Source organism: Dendrobium catenatum, unplaced genomic scaffold (assembly GCF_001605985.2).
Source record: "Dendrobium catenatum unplaced genomic scaffold, ASM160598v2 fragScaff_scaffold_334, whole genome shotgun sequence".
Taxonomy (NCBI): Eukaryota; Viridiplantae; Streptophyta; class Magnoliopsida; order Asparagales; family Orchidaceae; genus Dendrobium; species Dendrobium catenatum.
Genome location: NW_021318796.1, coordinates 262562 through 280639, shown reverse-complemented (window position 1 = coordinate 280639; position 18078 = coordinate 262562). Strand labels below are relative to the sequence as shown.

General features: G+C 35.9%; 2 protein-coding genes across 2 annotated transcripts; both read right to left on the bottom strand.

The window, feature by feature from the left end:
- Positions 1 to 2286: 2286 nt before the first annotated feature.
- LOC110096943 lies at positions 2287 to 3452 on the bottom strand. Its single transcript, XM_020823107.2, has 6 exons — positions 3407 to 3452; positions 3239 to 3304; positions 3066 to 3128; positions 2809 to 2964; positions 2644 to 2717; positions 2287 to 2560 (listed from the first exon to the last, which is right to left on the bottom strand). Exons 3-6 carry the CDS (start codon positions 3096 to 3098, stop codon positions 2425 to 2427), a joined length of 399 nt encoding a protein of 132 aa, XP_020678766.1. The 5' UTR covers positions 3099 to 3128; positions 3239 to 3304; positions 3407 to 3452; the 3' UTR covers positions 2287 to 2424.
- Positions 3453 to 13413: 9961 nt separating this feature from the next.
- On the bottom strand, positions 13414 to 14317 carry LOC110096941 (50S ribosomal protein L12, chloroplastic-like). Its single transcript, XM_020823105.2, has one exon. It carries the CDS (start codon positions 14221 to 14223, stop codon positions 13690 to 13692), a length of 534 nt encoding a protein of 177 aa, XP_020678764.2. The 5' UTR covers positions 14224 to 14317; the 3' UTR covers positions 13414 to 13689.
- Between the last annotated feature and the right edge of the window lie 3761 nt (positions 14318 to 18078).

The window sequence follows — 18078 nt, the reverse complement described above, 5'->3', positions numbered from 1 at the left end:
GATTTCATCTCCAATGGAACGCGTTTTTCACCCTTTTGCAGTTAACCGTCGCCTCTTGTTTTCCCCGCGACAAGTTCGGTAGAGTGGTAAAATTGGCGGAGATGAACAGTGCAACGCCAATATTGGCGTCCCACTGTTCACCCGCAGCCATATAGCGGAAATTTTGCAGTTCGGCTGGAGCTGGCCGGGAGCTCCATTCAAGCGTTTGGAGGTCGGTTGGAGATGCCCTTAGTAATTAGAAGTTCTCTACTTGATTTCATTAGTAATTGAAAGCAAGCTAGATTGAAAAACAGTTGCTGAAATGATATAAACCTGAAGGTTTTAATAGTAGATGAACTGAATGTTCTGCCTATATTTGAAAATGAGTTTGTTCTGTTTTGTGCTCGTACAAGTGTCTTTTTGAAGATGATTAAGGAGAAAAATAAGAGTAAAAAATGAGATCTGGCGTGATGTTTTAGCATCTTTAGCTAGTGATCGATCAGTGGTCAGCCACTATAAATAATGAAATTAAGGTTTCGTTTGAGGCAGCTTTTTTACTGTTTTCTAAAACAATTTTTTTAATAAAAAAAATTAATTTTGTAAAAAAAGTTATTTTAAGAAACAATAAAAAAGTCGATGCCTATAAATAGATAGTTTAGGATGTTAGAATGACATAGCATAGGCAAATCAGTTTTGAGAGCTATAGGTCTAAGAAGTGTAGTAAAAACTATTATGTGTGGAATCTAAATGTGTTGATTAATTGGGTTGTTATGTTAAATTGGATCACAAAGCTTGTCGTGTGTATGCTGGGGGTACGAGGGGTGTACCCCCTGTTTGGGTTCAGGTGCCTTATACTCAAAAAATTTTTCAATACAAATACCTGACAATGTGCACCCGAGAGCCCCGGCATTACGTAACTGTACGCCCCGACAATGTGCACTTGAGCACCTTGGCGCTACGTACCTGTGCACCCTAGCGCTAAACAACATAGACCAGAGCACCACAACAACATAGATACAACGCTGGCTCGGATCAAGACAAAGGTTTTAGCGCTGCAACGCTTAAAACTGGCATCGAAATGGTTTTCTTTCTCATTTTTCTGAAGGGTTGCATCCCTTGGAGTTATTTTACTTGGCTTTCTTTTGTATTTTCAGTTAGAGAAAGTGTGATAAAGGTTCATGTGAGAAAAGAAACAAGAATAGAGTGAGAGAGAAGATAGATGTGTATTTATTTCTCCCAATTTTCATAATGGATTTCTTGGTGTGGTGTGACTCCATGATTTTTTGCTATTTTGGATTTTTCCATGTTAAATCCTAGCATTCTTTACTTTTCCATTGCTTTTACTTTCTTGCTTGTTTCATCATTATAGTGTTTACTCCGCATCTTCCCCAACAACTTCAGAAGGTTTGCAGAGTTTTTTATTTTAATTGGTTTCTAAGATTTTTTTAATAACATTGGTGATAATTTTGTTAATGATAGAAAGTATGTTATTTTGAGTGTTGAATGAATTACTTTTGTAAAAATTATTTTAATTAGAATTTATTTATTTATTTATTGCTGTAAAAATTGAGATGGAATTTAACTGATAATGTAAAATAATTAGATCTAAATAAATTTAAAATTATTAAAATTTATTTAATAAATTAGTGAGTGAATTATCGCAAAATATTTATATATTAAATTAAATATATTTCTCTTCATTCTTCCTTTATCATTTTTACATGCAACAGGCCACATTTACACCTTTTATTCTCATGCAAAGTTCATGTTAGTAGAAGATACATACTCTTCATAAGTTTAATTAAATTAATTTATAAATTATTTAATGAAAATGAATATATATATATATATATATATATAAACTCTCAACTCGTCGAGCACTATCGAGTTAATTGAAAATGCGTCAAGGATTGTGTTGAATGCTCAAAACATTTTGACATAGTTAGAATGTGCCAAATCGTTTGAACCGTTGGACAAATATGCTCCTTAAATTTCTCTCAAAATATGCTCCTTTTGGTAATTTAGAATAATGTACTTCTCCTTCTTAAAATTATCCCACATTTAAATGGCTATCCAAGAAAACTATATTCTAAATTAATTAATTATTGATTTCTTCATAAAAATAAATAAATCTAATATGAGATTTATTGCAAGAAAGGGCAGCAAGAAATGCCCTAAATTTTAATCTCACCTCCATTAAAATTGAAATTCCTCATTAAACAATTTCCCTCCTAAAATTTTAAAAAAATGAATCAAATTAAATCTTTTAATGGAGTAAAAGGAATCCACAAGGATGAGTTGAATCAATTCAAAACATTCCACAGTGCAACACAAATTTAACAACATCAATCTGCTAGATTTTGGAAGCTTTTGAGCTGAAAGGCTAAACAATTTTTGTGTTTTAATTGTCTCTTGCTACTTATAAATGCCGAAAAAAAAGGGTTGTCAGTTCTCACGGACGTTCTCCAGCAAATGAAGCTGAGCGTTCTGCAGGAGAGCCCTAGAAGCTTCGTTTGTAGAGTCGATCATGCGTAGCAATTTTATATCATCCTGCCATTTCTCCATTTGCTCCCGATGAATCCTTGGCGTATATAGATTACCGAACACGTCAGAAAGGCCCAATAATGGTTATACTTGTTGAACATATTACGAATAACTACTTACAAGATCATACGCTCTTCAAACTCAGAACTGAGATCCTTGAATAGTTGCTTCCCTGTCTCAAGCATCTCCGAAACCTAGCTTAAAAACAGGGTAATTAACGCAGATGAATATTTCGAAACTCGAAGAAATTTGCAGTTAATTAGATTAAAAAAAAAAAAAGCTTACCTGCTGAGTGAAGCGATCGATCTTCTCCAGGATGCGCTGAATGTCTGACTCCATCTCTTCCGACACCTGGATCATCTCATCCGAACCAGCCGTGGCCATCATTTCTTCTTCCACGCCAGCTTCGACTCCTGCGTCAGTTCCCTCAGTGCTTCCTTCCTATCAATGAGGTTTTGATCAAGTTTAAATAACAATAATAAAAAGAAAAACAACGAAGATTATGAGATCTTTGGTAGCTGGCTCTTGATCTGGATCCTCACCGTCGTCTTCTTGCGCTTGCGCAATACCTCCATCGCTAAAAATATCTTGAAGAATTCAAATCACTGAGAATGGATATAATAAATAAGATCAGTGCCAGGCAGACCAAACTACAGAGCATTCAGCGACCACATTGATCAGTTCTGAAGAGTTGAAGTTAATCAAAGCATTTTACCTCTAGATGTCAACCAGTAAGTGATCTCAATCCGATTTTTCCTTCTCTCCAGAAAACCGCAGATCCCTGAATAATCAGAAAGCACGCTCCGATCAATCAAAGGTGAATTCAGACTGTGAAATTATCAAATAAACCGCAAGATTAAAAAAAAAAGGGAAATAAGAAGACCTGGACTCCTGGAGAACTCGCCGAGCTCTTTTCCTCGCTATCCTTTCTCATCTGTAAATTCAAAAGCAGCAAGCCTATTTATAGACCATGCGTGATGGAAGGGAAACGAACAGGCCAAGGAGGTAACAATTACCGCCTACTATGGAGCAATAATATGGATGTTATTTTCAAGAGGGAAATGGGAAAGTTCTACCCTGAGTTTTGCTGAGGATACTGTTACCGTTTACCGGTTCTTAGCCGGATGTTTGAGTCTAGTGAGCCAATCCGTAGCTACTTCGAGAATAAAAAGAATTTTTTTTTAAGGCTTTCAAAATTTTATGATTTATTATCACCCAAGGGAGACATGATTGATTATTTATTATTGTGATTAGGGGTGCAAGTAAGTCTGAGCCGATTCAAGTTTTGTTTGATGAATGACTCGTGATCTGAGCTCATTGAACTAACTAATCAAGTTTAAGCAAGTTCCTACTTAACTCATTATCTCACGAATCGGCTTGTTTAAAATACATTAATATAAAATATACTTAAAATATATGAGGATTCAGAATTTTAAGCGCAACGTTGTAAAAATTATTTAAAAATTAAATATAATTTTCTTTAATTAAGTTATTCTTTATTATTTTTCTTATAATTTCTTATTATTTTTTTCTTTTATTATAATAATTACTTAAATAATAATCATTCCAAACTAACGATTTTTATTAGCTGCAGTAAGGAAAAAGGCTTTGTGAGAACCAAAAAAATTGAAAGAAATAGGTATGGCCTATATATTATACTATATGGATAAAAAGTCAAAATGATAGAGAAAGTACCATAAAGATCCATTAGTAAGTTATTATTTGATAAATACAATTCAGAAGTGCTTATTTATGTCATGATATGAAAAGTGAGAAATCAACTTATGTAATAGAGTTGATCTTATATATATAATCATGGAATATGGGTGTCTAATCCTTATGGACTTACTCGAAAAGTACAATCTATAAATTCATCATGAGGTGCGGAAGCTTTTGATCCTTTTGTTTCGGGGGGAATAGCTTCTCATCATATTGCAACAGGTATATTGGGCATATTAGCTGGTCTATTTTCATTGTAGTGTATGTCCACCTCAACATCTATACAAAGGACTATACATGGGTAATTTTAAAACTGTGCTTTCTAGTAGTATTACTGCATTTTTTTTTTTGCTTTTATTATTGCAGGAACTATGTGATCCGGTTCAACAACTACCCCAATCAAACTATTTGGCCCCACTCGTTATCAGATGGATCAGGGGTACTTCTAGCAAGAGATATATCGAAGAGTTAGGGCTGGACTAGTCGAAAATCTGAGATCATAATAAACGAGCCGGCTTATGAGCCTGCTCAAACTCGTAGAATAAAGCTCAAAATTGATTAATTAATCAAGCTTAAATACAAGTCAATAGTGGCTCGAGCTCAACTTGTCTCGTAAACACCCCTAATTTTGTTAATGATGATAATAATAATATATCTTCTTGTGGTCACTAAATCGGGTGTTGTCCTGGATTGTTTGATTTCCCCTGGATCTTCCTAGGTTCCTGCTCCAATTGTAAATGTCCCTACTGATTGTGTGGATGATGAATTGGTGGTTTATGGTGGTGTGGATGGGGTTGTTTCCCCTAATTTGGTGCCTCCCATTGTGGTTGTATCAGGTATCAACTGTTGTGTGAATTTTAATGATAGTCCTAGTCAGGTGGAGGATGGGGTTCTGACTGTTGGCAAGTTTGGTGAACAAGCTGTGGTTTTTGGTGGGGAGGCAGGTGATGAGATGGATATAGTTGAGGTTCCTATTTCGGTTATCTCAAATGCTAATTTTATTACCAATTCGGTTAGATGGCAATGTGATTGGTTGAAGGATGACATGGAGGATGATAGCAATTTCGAAACGGTCTCGCTTGATAAGTTCATTTCGCAACATAAACGTAAATCCAAAAAGAGATGATTTTCTCTTTGCCTAGTCTGATTGCTTTTGGTTGCTGTGGATGGGAGGATGAGAGCAATTTCATTGCTTTGGTTGCCAAGTTCGATTCATTTAGTTTCGGCATTGATGATGAGGAAGCAGCTCTGCTGTAAGCGTCGTTGATGGCCAAGGTTGGTTGGTAACCTGGGTGGCTTGTTTTGTTGATTTGGCTACTTCTCGATTTCGATTTTGTTATCTCACATGGATGGCCCCACCTTGGCAACCCGATGCTGGTTTGAGTCCACAAAGTTTTTATGCTTCCCATCCATTTATCAGTTTACATTGCTTCTTGTCTTTTACTTTGTAATTTATTAATGTGGCCCTGTGTGGATAATAATAATAATATCTATACGGGAGCTTATTTTAAAATTGATAAAGGCTAATCTCACGTGGTGAGTAAAAAATAAAACAAATATAAATTTATTATTATTTTATTAAATTATATGTAATATTAAACTAAAGATTTTTAATAAAAAACCATTCAAATGAGCTAAATTATATGTTACAACTCAAAATTTTTCTCTTCCAAATATCTTCTCTGATTTATTTTATTGTGGTCTCTCTTATTCAACTTTTTGTAGAGGGAAATGGAAGTACACCATTAAAGAGAGTAACAACCTATGAAAGAATAAAATATCAGAGGTTTTATAGTGATGCAATTGAGTGACTTACATCTATGGTGTGATCAACAAGAGAATTATTTGTAAATCAAACACAAGCTATAATTGTTCTAAATAGTTGGGGAAAAAATTCTCTTAAAATTTGAGTTCTAATGGTTTCCCTCATGGAATTTTATCATCTTCGGGTTCAAATTAGGGCCAAATCCAACAAGCTTATTATTGATCATAGGTCCAATCAAATATGGCTAAGCTTATTCCATCCCCAAGATACATAAAAAATCTGAAGGCTTCACTTATTTGTAGGATTTAAAGAAGACAGAAAAATAATTTAATCGCTTCTGAAAGATATGTCGAATCATAGAGAAAAGAATTGGAAGCGTACATGAATCCATTGAAATGCAGAATTGAGGTTTTCGATCTTCCACGTTTGAAACGGCGTTCTCCAAGTGAGCGAGATACCCCCTTATTTTCAGTCTAGATTGAAAATAAAGGAATTGACAACTTAGACACTTAAAAAGAAGACCACGATATTTTTATACTTTAATTGTATTTATTTTATTTCAGACCATCATTAAAATAAAATAAATACTTGGCATCTACACAAATAATTCATTTCATACAAATTTAAATAAAATACCATATAAGCCGAATAAGAATTTAATTCTTAAATAGATCACGAATTTAATTGACTCAATTTTAAATAGCTTCTAATGTATTATACTTTATTTATATTTATAAATATATTCATATCATAGATTATGCTCTACAAAAATTACATATCACCATTAACTTCAAACTAATTTGGTCCTTATTCCTATTTTTAACTGTGTAAATGGTATTTATGAGATCTCCATGAATAATAATTCTTGGAATCATCAATCCTTTATTATATTCCTACTAAGGCTTCATTTGGGACGATTTTTTTATTGCTTCTTAAAATAATTTTTTAATATCGCAGTTATGACATATACGGATTTGTTCTGAAATGACATGATATGATTGTGTGCTATGAAAAGGGAGTTATAAGGGGTCAGGATCCTATGAGATCCTGTCTGTGTCAGGGAAAATCTGAAATGAGCTCTGAAATCTGTTTCTGAATACAAGTTTCGGATCCAATGCTAAGTTCTGTTCTGGTGCTATAAGCACATCTGTTCTGGTGCCATGAGCACAAAGGGAGGCATAATGGGCTAGAATCCGAGTGATTCTTGCCATGAGCACAAAAGGAGGCATAAGGGGCCAGAATCCGAGAGATTCTGTCAATGTCTGGGAAGGGAGGCATAAGGGGCCAGAATCCGTTGAGATTCTGTTAGGGTCAGGGAATCTGTTCTGATTTGATCTGTTCTGACTTTTGATACGTTCTGATTTGATATGTTCTGAATTGATATGTTCTGATATGATTTGATCTGATATGTACGATTTTGTTCTGTTCTGATTTGATCTGATCTGTATGATTCTATTCTGATTATGATTTCTGTGATTTCTGTTCTGATTCTGATTCGATATACGATTCTGTTGATATGATTTTTGTCTGATGTGGATTCTGAGGATTCTGATTGGAGGTTTGATGTCTTGCTGAGCTGTTGTAGCTCATCCTTGTTTTCTGCGTGGTTTTTAGGTTCTGGGAAAGGGAAGGAAGTCCTGGAGTAGGAGTTCAGAATCTGATCTGTTATATGTATTTTGTACTTTTGATTTTTGTACAGTCATGGCTTTTCTGTTCTGTTTTTCTTTCTGTCTGAAAGCATGAGCTGTATTTGTATATGATTCTTTTGAGGAAGAAAAAATTAAATGATCTGTTCCGCTGCATTTGATGTTTATAGTAAGCTTTGTGCGTCTGTTTCTGTCTAAATGTTTGGAAGAAAGTTCTGAAATAAATTCTGAAACCAGATCCTAGAATCAGTTCAGTCAGTTTGAGCTTGGATCACGACCCGAAGCGAGCGGGATCCGTCCCGTTCGGGTTGGGTCGTGACATTAATTAAGAAATATTTTCTAATTGAAGATTGCATATTTGGGGGCTGATTTGAGAACTGATTTGGGACAGAATTGGGGGAGGACTGTTTGAGTATTTGTTGTTTATTATTCGCTTTACGTAAGTGATTTTTCTAAGATAAAGGGTATGTGTTGTTTGTTGAATTTAGATTGTTCTTAGGGTGTTTGGGCTCTAACCGGTGGCTAGAGATTGGGAGAGCCGGGTCATCCTATCCAATTGAAGATCTACTTATATATTGTCTTTGTTTCATAAAACTTTCAATAAAAAGTGTTCTTCTGTATTCTATTCATCATTTTCTTGTTGTTGGTTTTCATAAATTGTTGAAATCATTTTCAAGTAAGGCTTTTCCTAAATTACTGCAAGCCCTTCCTATCAAATTGGTATTAGAGCGATGTCTTGGGCTAAAATTTAAGTCCATGTCACTGATTTTTGCTACATTTTCTTCCCACAATGCTAATTTTCGTCGTTTGAAGACTAAATTCATCAATTTTTGTTGTTTTTCACAGTTTAGAACCTAAATCCGTGAATGGTAGTAAAGAAGATGAAGATGTTGGAAGACGAGATGAAAAATCTCAAGGTTGGAATGGAGTAAAGACATTCCGACATGTAAGGGAGGCTCTCATTCATAGAAAACCACTTCAAAAATATGGAAGACATGACGAAGAAGTTGATCGAAATGTATTCAAAAGTCTCACCGACAATTTCGAAGGCAAAATCAAAGGGGAAAGAGATTCCAAAGGAGGATGATGAAGTGAAGAGTGTTTTCCATCAAGGACTACCCCCGAGGGGCCTGTGGGTGAGCTGATAGGGTAATTCCAAATGAAGGACAATAAGGAGGGGGGAGGTTGAACCCTTTGGGAGACTACCTGGGCATGGGGAGAGGTGGGATGGAGGATGTCATGGTTGAGCAGAGCCATGTGGTCCAAATCAACTAAGGGAGTAAGGGAGAGAGATTCACACCATCATTACATAGGAGGAAGATGCTACAATTTAAAGGGGGGATAAACCATTGGGGTATGGATGCGAGATCGAGAAAGTTGAAGATGCCACTGTTTGAAGGGGAAGATGCTCGGCGTTGGGTGTATCGGTGGAGCGTTACTTTGCGATCATCGGCCTGACGAAAGGGGAAAAACTCATGGCGGTTGGGCTTTGTTTGGAGGAAAAAAGCCTAGAGTGGTTTCAGTTGAGGGAGGCTTGATATCCGATATATTCATTAGGGGAATTTAAGGAGTATTTGCTGGAGCATTTCCAAGCCATTTAGGAAGGAGACCTCCACGAACAATTCTATGCCCTAACTCAAGAGAGGATAGTCCTGGAGTATCGGAAAAAGTTTGAGCTACTATCGAGAAGAGTGAGAGGAATTTCTGAGGAATGGTTGGAAGGGAATTTCATGAAGTGGTTTAGGGAGGGCATACAAGCAAAGCTCAGGGTGCTGTGACTTAGAGGGCTGAGAGAGACAATGAAGCTTGTTCAAAGGTTGGAGCAAAAATGTTGGAGGGAGAAGGCCAACATGAGTAACATGATGGGAGGGGCTTACAGAAGTACCTCTACGACTCTGGCACCAAGAACTCAAACAAAGTCGTTTCAGAAGGAAGCACCGAAGAAGAAGGGAAATGGTGTTCTCCCTGGAGACAACCTCAAAAGCCTTACAGAAACGAAGGTGCAAGATAGTCAGACAAAAGGTTTATGTTTCAAATTTGATGAGAGGCATACATCGCGGCACAGGTGTAAGGACCAAACTATTCAAATTCTCACCGTCTACAATGACGAGTAAGCTGAAGAGGGAGGTGGGAGTGAGGCATTAATGAAGGAAAAAAATTGCATTTAGACATAGCAAATGCCTCCTTGAACTTTGTGGTGAGATTCTCTCTAAATCACACCATGAAAGAGAGAGGTGAAATAATAGACTGAGGTAGTGGTGTTGATAAATAGTGAGGCTACTCACAACTTCATCTCCAACCAGGTTGTAAATCAATTGTGGGTGAAACTAGTGGATAAAGGGTGCTATGGAGTGATGATGGGCACTGGGAAGATAAAGGCAAGTAGAGAAATTTGTAGGGGGGTGGTTCTAACCATATAAGAAGTCCGGGTGAAGGAGGACTTTCTCCCATTGGATTTAGGGAGCACTGATGTTATCATGGGAATGAAATAGTTGCAGAAGTTGGAAAAGACCAAGATTGATTGGTAGACACTAATGATGGAGTTCAAGGTTGAAAGAAGAAAAATGTTTATTAGAGGGGATCCTAGCCTATCCAAAACCTCGGTTTCACTCAAAACCATGGTCAAGGCGATACAAGGAGTAGGGCTGGACTACTTGGTGGAACTGTAGGGCCTAGAGGAGGGCCGAGATTCGAGGTAGGCCAGGTGAGTGAAACCATGATGGGCACTGAGAAGACAAAGGAAAGTAGAGGAGTTTGTAGGGGGGTGGTACTAACCATATAGGAAGTCTAGGTGAGGGAGGACTTTCTCCCATTGGATTTAGGGAGCACTGATGTTATCATGGGAATGAAGTAGTTGCAGAGGTTGAAAAAGACCAAGATTGATTGGTAGACGCTAATGATGGAGTTCAAGGTTGAAAGAAGAAAAATATTTATTAGAGAGGATCCTAGCCTATCCAAAATCATGGTTTCACTCAAAATCATGGTCAAGGCGATACAAGGAGTAGGGTTGGGCTACTTGGTGGAACTGTAGGGCCTGTGATGACAATGTGTTTCTACGGGTGGGAGTATTGACACGGCAAGAGTGGGAGCCACAGGAGCGAGTGGTTAATTTGGAAGAGATTATTAAGAAATATTTCCTAATTGAAAAGGGCAGATTTAAGGCTAATTTGAAGAGAATTAATTAGGAAATATTTTCTAATTGAAGAGGACAGATTTGGGGGTTGCTTTGGAGGGGATTAATTAGAAATGTTTCCTAATTGAAGAGGACTGATTTGGGGGCTGATTTGAGAGGGAAATAATTAAGAAAATATAAAAGATTTGAGATAGAATTGGAGGACTATTTGGATATTTGTTGTTTATTTATTGCTTTAAGTAGGTGATTTTCCTAGGGTAAGGAGCATGTGTTGTTTGCTGAATTTAGATTGTTCTTAGGGTGTTTGGACTCTAGCCGATGGCTAGAGATTTGGGAAAGCTGTATCTTCCTTTCCAATTGAAGGTCCACTTGTATCTTTTCTTTATTTCTTAGATCTTTCAATTAAAAAAGCGTTCTTTTGTGTTATATTCCTAATTTTCTTATCATTGATTTTCTGAAATAGCTGAAATCAAATTTCAGTCGAGGTTTTTCCTAAATTTTTAAAAGCACTTTCTATCAGCCACTTTCTATCAGCTTCTTGTGCCATAACTACATAGCTCAAAAGAACCTGAGGAAGGCTGAAGAAGCTTCTTGTCAAGCTGCAGATGAACATGCAGAGCTTTATCCTACCTCAAGCATCTACAAAAGATCATTAACACTCATGGCGAAGTACAATGGACTTGCAGAGCTAGGTGATAGTACTAAAATTTTCAATGAAAGTAAGATTCAGGTATCCTCCTGCTTTCTGCAGCTTTCTGCTACAATCTGCTGTTTTAAAAGTAATGTTAATCAGCAATGGATTTTCTCCTCTGACTACCTTTCTAGCCCCCTCTCCTTAGTTCCTAACATACTCTTAAGAGGAATTTGTATAGAACCCCCTATAGCTCAATCTTTCTTGGAAAAATGGCAGTTGTTTTAAAACCATGTAAATACTAATAACATATCATCATATTTGGTAAACAGGGAGAATTACTTAAAGCATACATGAATTTCTTCAAACTCAATTACAACTAGAATTAATTATAAAACCTTCATATATTACAGTACCTCACATGCTTCATCTACTAAGTACACCAAAGGCTGAAGCTGCACATCTTTGAATGCTGCTTAGCATGACATTGTCGCTGAGGCTAAAAGATTACTCAGGGCCTTGAATGAACTAATGGGTAGAGCAGGCTCAGGCGTTAGGTCCTAATGTAAGAATTTGGGTTTAACTTATTTGTGAAAAAGATAGCCCCTTTCTGTGAAATAGTAGATATATTTCTGTTTAAAATGTCATGCAGATGAAGGGCTTGTTTAAAGAGTAAGATAATCCCAGTTCTTCTATTATTTTTCTTTTTAAACATGTATGTAGTCTAGTGTAATTCTTTTGTACAGTATAAAAAGGTGAAATTATTCAAAATAGTCTTTTTAATAATGCCTGATTAGATTTTGCTTCTCTTGTTCCCATTCACTGTAGAAAGTGTAAGAAGTCATACAGTTTTGCTTCTCTTGTTGGTGAATGGTGAACATGTGCAATGTAAGTAACAGAGCCATCCAAGAATTCAAAGGTTAATATTTAGAAGAAACACCCAAAACAATATAAACCCTCTAATTATGAATTATTTGCCAATTAGCTTATGCTAGATCATACTAGGCAATGGGAGAAGGCCATCTAATAAAAACTGCTATCATTTACTCCTTTTGTTAAGCTCTTCTAATGCATTTCATTGGGCAACAACGTTGTTCAAGCGAAGCACCTTTGATTTTATTAGATTTAAACGAAAATTTGACATTTACGAGGACACTGGAGAAAAAGGATTCATGTAGCCGACCCCATGCAGTGGTACAAAAGTTTGATGTTATTGTTGTTATTGTTGAATGTTCATGAAAATGCTTGAGATCAATAAGACTATCAATGTTCACAACTACCGTTGTTCAGCTCAGTAAGTAATTTAGCTTTTTGGTATATAAAGAAGCAGTGTTTGAGTAAAATTTTTTGCAACGTTTACTAAACAAAATAAGAACTAACTAGATTAAGTAAATCAACTATGCATGTAAAATAGGAAGCTATTGACTGATAAATCTGAAATGTTAGGAAAGACAGATTAAGTAAATCAACTCAAGTTATGTTCACTTAAACTTTAAAAACTTGGCCAGTTTTCTTTTTCAGTCATTAATGATATTTTCTTTTATTATTACTAATAACATAAATAGAAATAAAACTACAACCATCCTCCCTATAATTTCATATTAATCTTATTAATTACTTCATGCAAAATATAAAAGTGAAGGTTGCTTCTAAGCAATCATAAACGGAATTCACTTCTCACAATCATCAAGATAAAATTTGAAAATGATAACTAATTCTTGTTAAATTTCTGCAAACAAAAACTGAAACTCAATTTCAAAACTTAGGTTTCATTTGGGGCAGCTTTCTTACTGTTTTATGAAGCTGTTTTTTAGCACAAAATTTTTTCAATTTAGAATTTTTGTACTAAAAAACTGCTTCTTAAAGAAGTAAGAAAGTTGTTCCAAACTAAGCCTTAATTATGATTTTACTTTGAGCTTCTCATGAAATAGACCTTGGTGCAAGTGCTTCACAACCAGAACATCAAGTTTCTCAAACTTGCAGAAGAGAGCATCAATTTTTTCAATAAAAGAAAACATGTCGCTATTCCAAAAACAGAATGGAAGCTCTTTCGAGTAACAGAAGTTATTTGCAATTGCAATATCTGAATCAGATAACATAATTAATTACCTTCGCAGAATCTGAAACAGGAGGAGAAACGCAACAAAAAAACCTAATACTAATAAGCTACAGATCAAAGCTGGTAATTGAATAAAATCACATTGGTACAAATAAAAGAAAAGCCAAGCTTTTCATGATGATCAAACCTTTCCATTTCACCAAAATTCCAGCTCTAAGCAATGGAAACCTTAGCACCAACCTCCTCGAGTTTCTTCTTCGCATCCTCCGCCTCATCCTTACTCACAGCCTCCTTAAACTTCTTCGGGAGACCCTCAATCAGCTCCTTCGCCTCCTTAAGCGCAAGGCTGGTAAGCGCCCTCACAACCTTAATAGTCGCAATCCTTGCATTGCTCGGCACCTCCTCAATGATAACATCAAACTCCGTCTTTTCCTCCACGACGGCTGGTGCGGCGGCGTCGGCGGCGCCAGCACCGCCAGCCGGGGCAGCGACGGCGGGGGCGAAGGCTGCGGCGGAGACTCCAAGGCGCTCTTGGAGGAGATCGACGAGGTTTTTGGCTTCGGCTAGGGTTAGGTTTTCGATTTGGGTTCCAAGTTCTTCTATTTTGGTGGCGGCAGAGATTGGGGTCAGGCGAAGGTGGCGGCGGCGGTAAGAGGGGAGGGCTAGGGTCTTGGAAGGGAAGGGGAGGGAGGAGGAGGAAGAGGAGGAGGAGATGAGGGAGACGGAGGAGAGGGCTAAGGATGCCATTCTTTGTATGCGTTTGGTTACTCTCGACTGTTTGGTGCGAAGGGAGAATAGGGGAAGATAAGATGGAGCGAGGATAGTGGCTGTGGTTTGGAAATTATTGGGACAGGTGATGGGAGGCGAAATATAAGTTCGGACAACTAATAAAAATTTATCGCGTCACCTTGCGCTTTAGTTACGCTTTTTGACTTGTGCTTTGGTTGCGCTTTAGTTGCGCTTTTTGACTTGCGCTTTAGTTGCGCTTTACCTGCGCTTTAATTGTGCTTTACTTGCGCTAATTTTAAAATAATATTTTATTAATATCCGGACCTATCTCTGCGTTCGGTCACCTGACCCAATAATTTGCCCTGTGGTTTTGTGCTTAACTGCTTCTGCGCTTTTGGTATATTTGTGTGCCGCCCTGAGGGATTTTGAGGATTTGCCTTACATAGACTCATAGATATAAAATATTAAAGTTTTAAGTATGAGATAAAATGAGATTTTCATAAATCTCCTCATTTTTATTCACTTAAAATTATTTTAATTTACATATTCCATGTCCAAATTTTATTTTTTATATAATTTAATACTCTTATTAATGATGTTAGTTGATATCCTCGAATATTTTTTAGAGCTCATAGGTAAAGATATCGACAAGGATATGTTGCAGGGTAGAGTGGAGCTCGTAAGCATGTGGGGAGTAAGACCAGTGTGCATGTGGAGATTGGAATAGTAGCAGGTAAGGGTATCGACATATCTGACTATGCAAGTGGTGGGGTCGATAGCTCGTTGATGATGTTAGTCTTGTTCCCTACATGCTCCACTGATGACTAGTATGCATTTGCCATCATGGATCATGATCCCACATAAGTGGAGCATGCCGGGGAACAAGATTAGTGTGCATGCAGAGCTTAGAGGTAGGTGGTAGCAAATGCGAGGGCACTGTCATCTATGACTGTGTAGGAAATGGGATTGGTAACTCACGAATGAAGTTCATGTTTTTTTTGGGTGCTTTATATATAAATAGTAAAGTTAGAAATAAAATTTATAAATTATATAAATGTAACTGCTATGCATGAAAATCCCTTGACTATTATCTAACAATCATCGTATAACCACCATCGTCCAACCACTATCGCTCATCCACCATCATTCGAGCGCTATTTTCTTAGTGTCATCAAAAGATCACAATGGCCTAATCGCCATCACCACCCTCCACAATTTTTGTAATAATCTCTATTACAATCATATGAAACCAACTTCGATTCTCAATTTTGTACTCATGTCTTCTCAAATTGAGCGGAAGAGCCAACTTATGTAAGCTTACTTATGTAATGGACCTCTTCAATTCGGTAAATTCACATGACTTCTTCCTTCGAATGAGTGTGAATGATCTCAAGCCTCCCACTCCATCCTACACTTTTTTGAGTGAGAGCCACAAGCTCCAAAAATCCCATGACAATACAATGGTCTCCAAAAAGATTGTTGAAGAGGCAAGTGCCCAAACCTACATCAAAGCCTCTTTTCACTAAGTGAAGCTTCTCTATTTTGCTTCACCATGGGAAAGAGGTCTAGTGATAGTTAGCCTCCAACCCATAAAATATCCCAAGGATATCTAGTGCATCATGAAGGGAAGAGTCATGCAAGATGACATAAACCAATAGGATGATAGGTCTTACATTCTTGAAGGTGTGGGAAGAAATTAACACCAAGTGTGGTCTCTGTCTTTGATAATCGTTGACCCAAATTTAATAATTCATCCTACTTAGTTGGAGGTTGAAGACATTGACCCAACTGCCTCGTTCATTGAGGAACCACACGATTTAGTCTATCCATTGTGACAATCAAGTCCCACCTCAAACCCTTAGGAGCCAATTGCTTTCCATCAATAAAGGGTAACTAACCATGTAATTAAAAAGGTAACTGAATTAAATCAATTTAATTAAACCTTGAAACTATAAAATGCCATAATTATATCAATTTAAATTAAAAAAATTATGAATAAACCTTCTCTTGAATAAAAATAAATAGAGAAATCAAAATAATATAAAGTAAAATTGTACATAAATTTTAATTTTTAAAGTAAAGGCTTTTGATAATTAATTAAATGCTTTAATGAATTTCAAAGGATTATGAATTCTCATGAGTTGTTCTAGAGGTTAATCATGACCTCTGATAATTAATTAAATGCTTTAAAATATAAGTTCCAATTTTTTAAATAAATTTGTCATATCAAATATTATAAAAAAGCTCAAAATGTTAAACACTTTTGAGCTTCTCATAATTTTAGTGATCATTAATTTTCTTCGTTTGGCTTCCACAAGAAAGAACTATTTTGATGTTGAATCAATCCCATTCAAAAATTTATAAGTCACACTTTTATTCAACTTTAAAATCATAAATATGTTTATCACTATTTTAATTGAGAGTGCTCATAGAAAACAATCTCTCTTGTGATATGATTAATTATATGGGTTTTCTTTTATTAGAAATATGCATTGGCTCATAATAATAGAAATCTTATTTGACACCCACATATCAAGTAGAGGATGGTCTCTAGAATGTTAACTTTCTTTTAAATATGCAGTTTTCTTTCAACCCATTGTAAAATATTATTTATGTAATTTGGAATGGTATATTATTATCAACACTATACTTAATTACAAATATAACATTTTCAAATTCATACTTAAAAATCCTCATAATTTTGCTCCATTGATTTTTTTTCCTTCGTGCAACCTCAACGACATGTTTTCTCTCTTTCTTGATCATTATAAAACAATCAAAATGTTCACTGTCTACTACCACTTTGGCTCAATTAGTTTTTATCTCAATAGTAAGAGAATCATTGTAGTGGTATGCCCTTAAACACAATAAAGATCATATGTTATTTCTTTATTTCAATAATAGTAAAAAGAAAAAAAATAATAATAATGAAAATTATTAGAATATGAATTCCCTTTATATAAGTCTAGCACTAACATCTTGAACTTCAATGGAGCTTAAGCCTATATAGTTTGGCTTGAAAAAGGATTTGTTGAGGCCTCATGCTTTATAGGTTGACAAGGAAAAGAAATCTCAAAATTACTCTCCTCTAAAAGATATGGCTCATCATCTTGAGACAAAGTTGTAATAATAGTCCTTTAGAGTTAGATGTCATCGACACTTAATGGACACAACATAATCTTGTCCATGAGAGGAATAAGGAATATGAATGGATTGTGGAAGGTGCTCAAATATATTATGAATCATCTTTGCCAAATGATTCTCCATATATTACACTGGTTTGAAAGTGATGTGCATGTTAGATCACTTGCCATGAAGATATCAATGGTGATCTTCAAGGCGATCCATGTTCAAGTTCCAACCTTTGGCTTGATCCATGCTTGCCACAATACATATGATGTTTGATCACAAAATGTATGTTGAAAAATATTAAGATCATATTGAAAAAATGATTCACACCCGATATGTGAGAAGAAAAGAGATAAAGTAGCTCTCAAATGAATCTCATGGAGAATTAGTTAATAGAGAACCATGTTGAACCCTTTAGACTAAAAAATGTAAATAAAGCTAAGTTGCAACTAAAAATACAAGAGATTTTGTAGAGAATTTTATTAAGGCTTCATGTGTTAATGAATATTCATTAATGCCCTATTTATAAGCAGATACAAAGATCAATGTTTACATAATGGACAATATTGTATAATTACATGAAGAATATTGAGATTGAATATGTTATAATCACTATGTAGCAAGTGATTTGTGCATAAAGCTAGCTCAGATTATGAGATGTAGATGAGTTCTAGATTGAGGAAGATAACCTCTAGTTAGTAGGTGAATGTTTAAGATGAATTGGCAAGCTCTTTTTTATATGGC

Excerpts from the sequence above, each read along its gene's own strand:
- LOC110096943 (XM_020823107.2), bottom strand. The coding sequence starts at position 3,098 with ATGGAGGTATTGCGCAAGCGCAAGAAGACGACG. Across the intron at positions 2,965-3,065 it reads GCAAGCGCAAGAAGACGACG|GAAGGAAGCACTGAGGGAAC; the intron begins GTGAGGATCCAG and ends CCTCATTGATAG. Across the intron at positions 2,561-2,643 it reads TTTGAAGAGCGTATGATCTT|GATTCATCGGGAGCAAATGG; the intron begins GTAAGTAGTTAT and ends ATATACGCCAAG.
- LOC110096941 (XM_020823105.2), bottom strand. The coding sequence starts at position 14,223 with ATGGCATCCTTAGCCCTCTCCTCCGTCTCCCTCATCTCCTCCTCCTCT.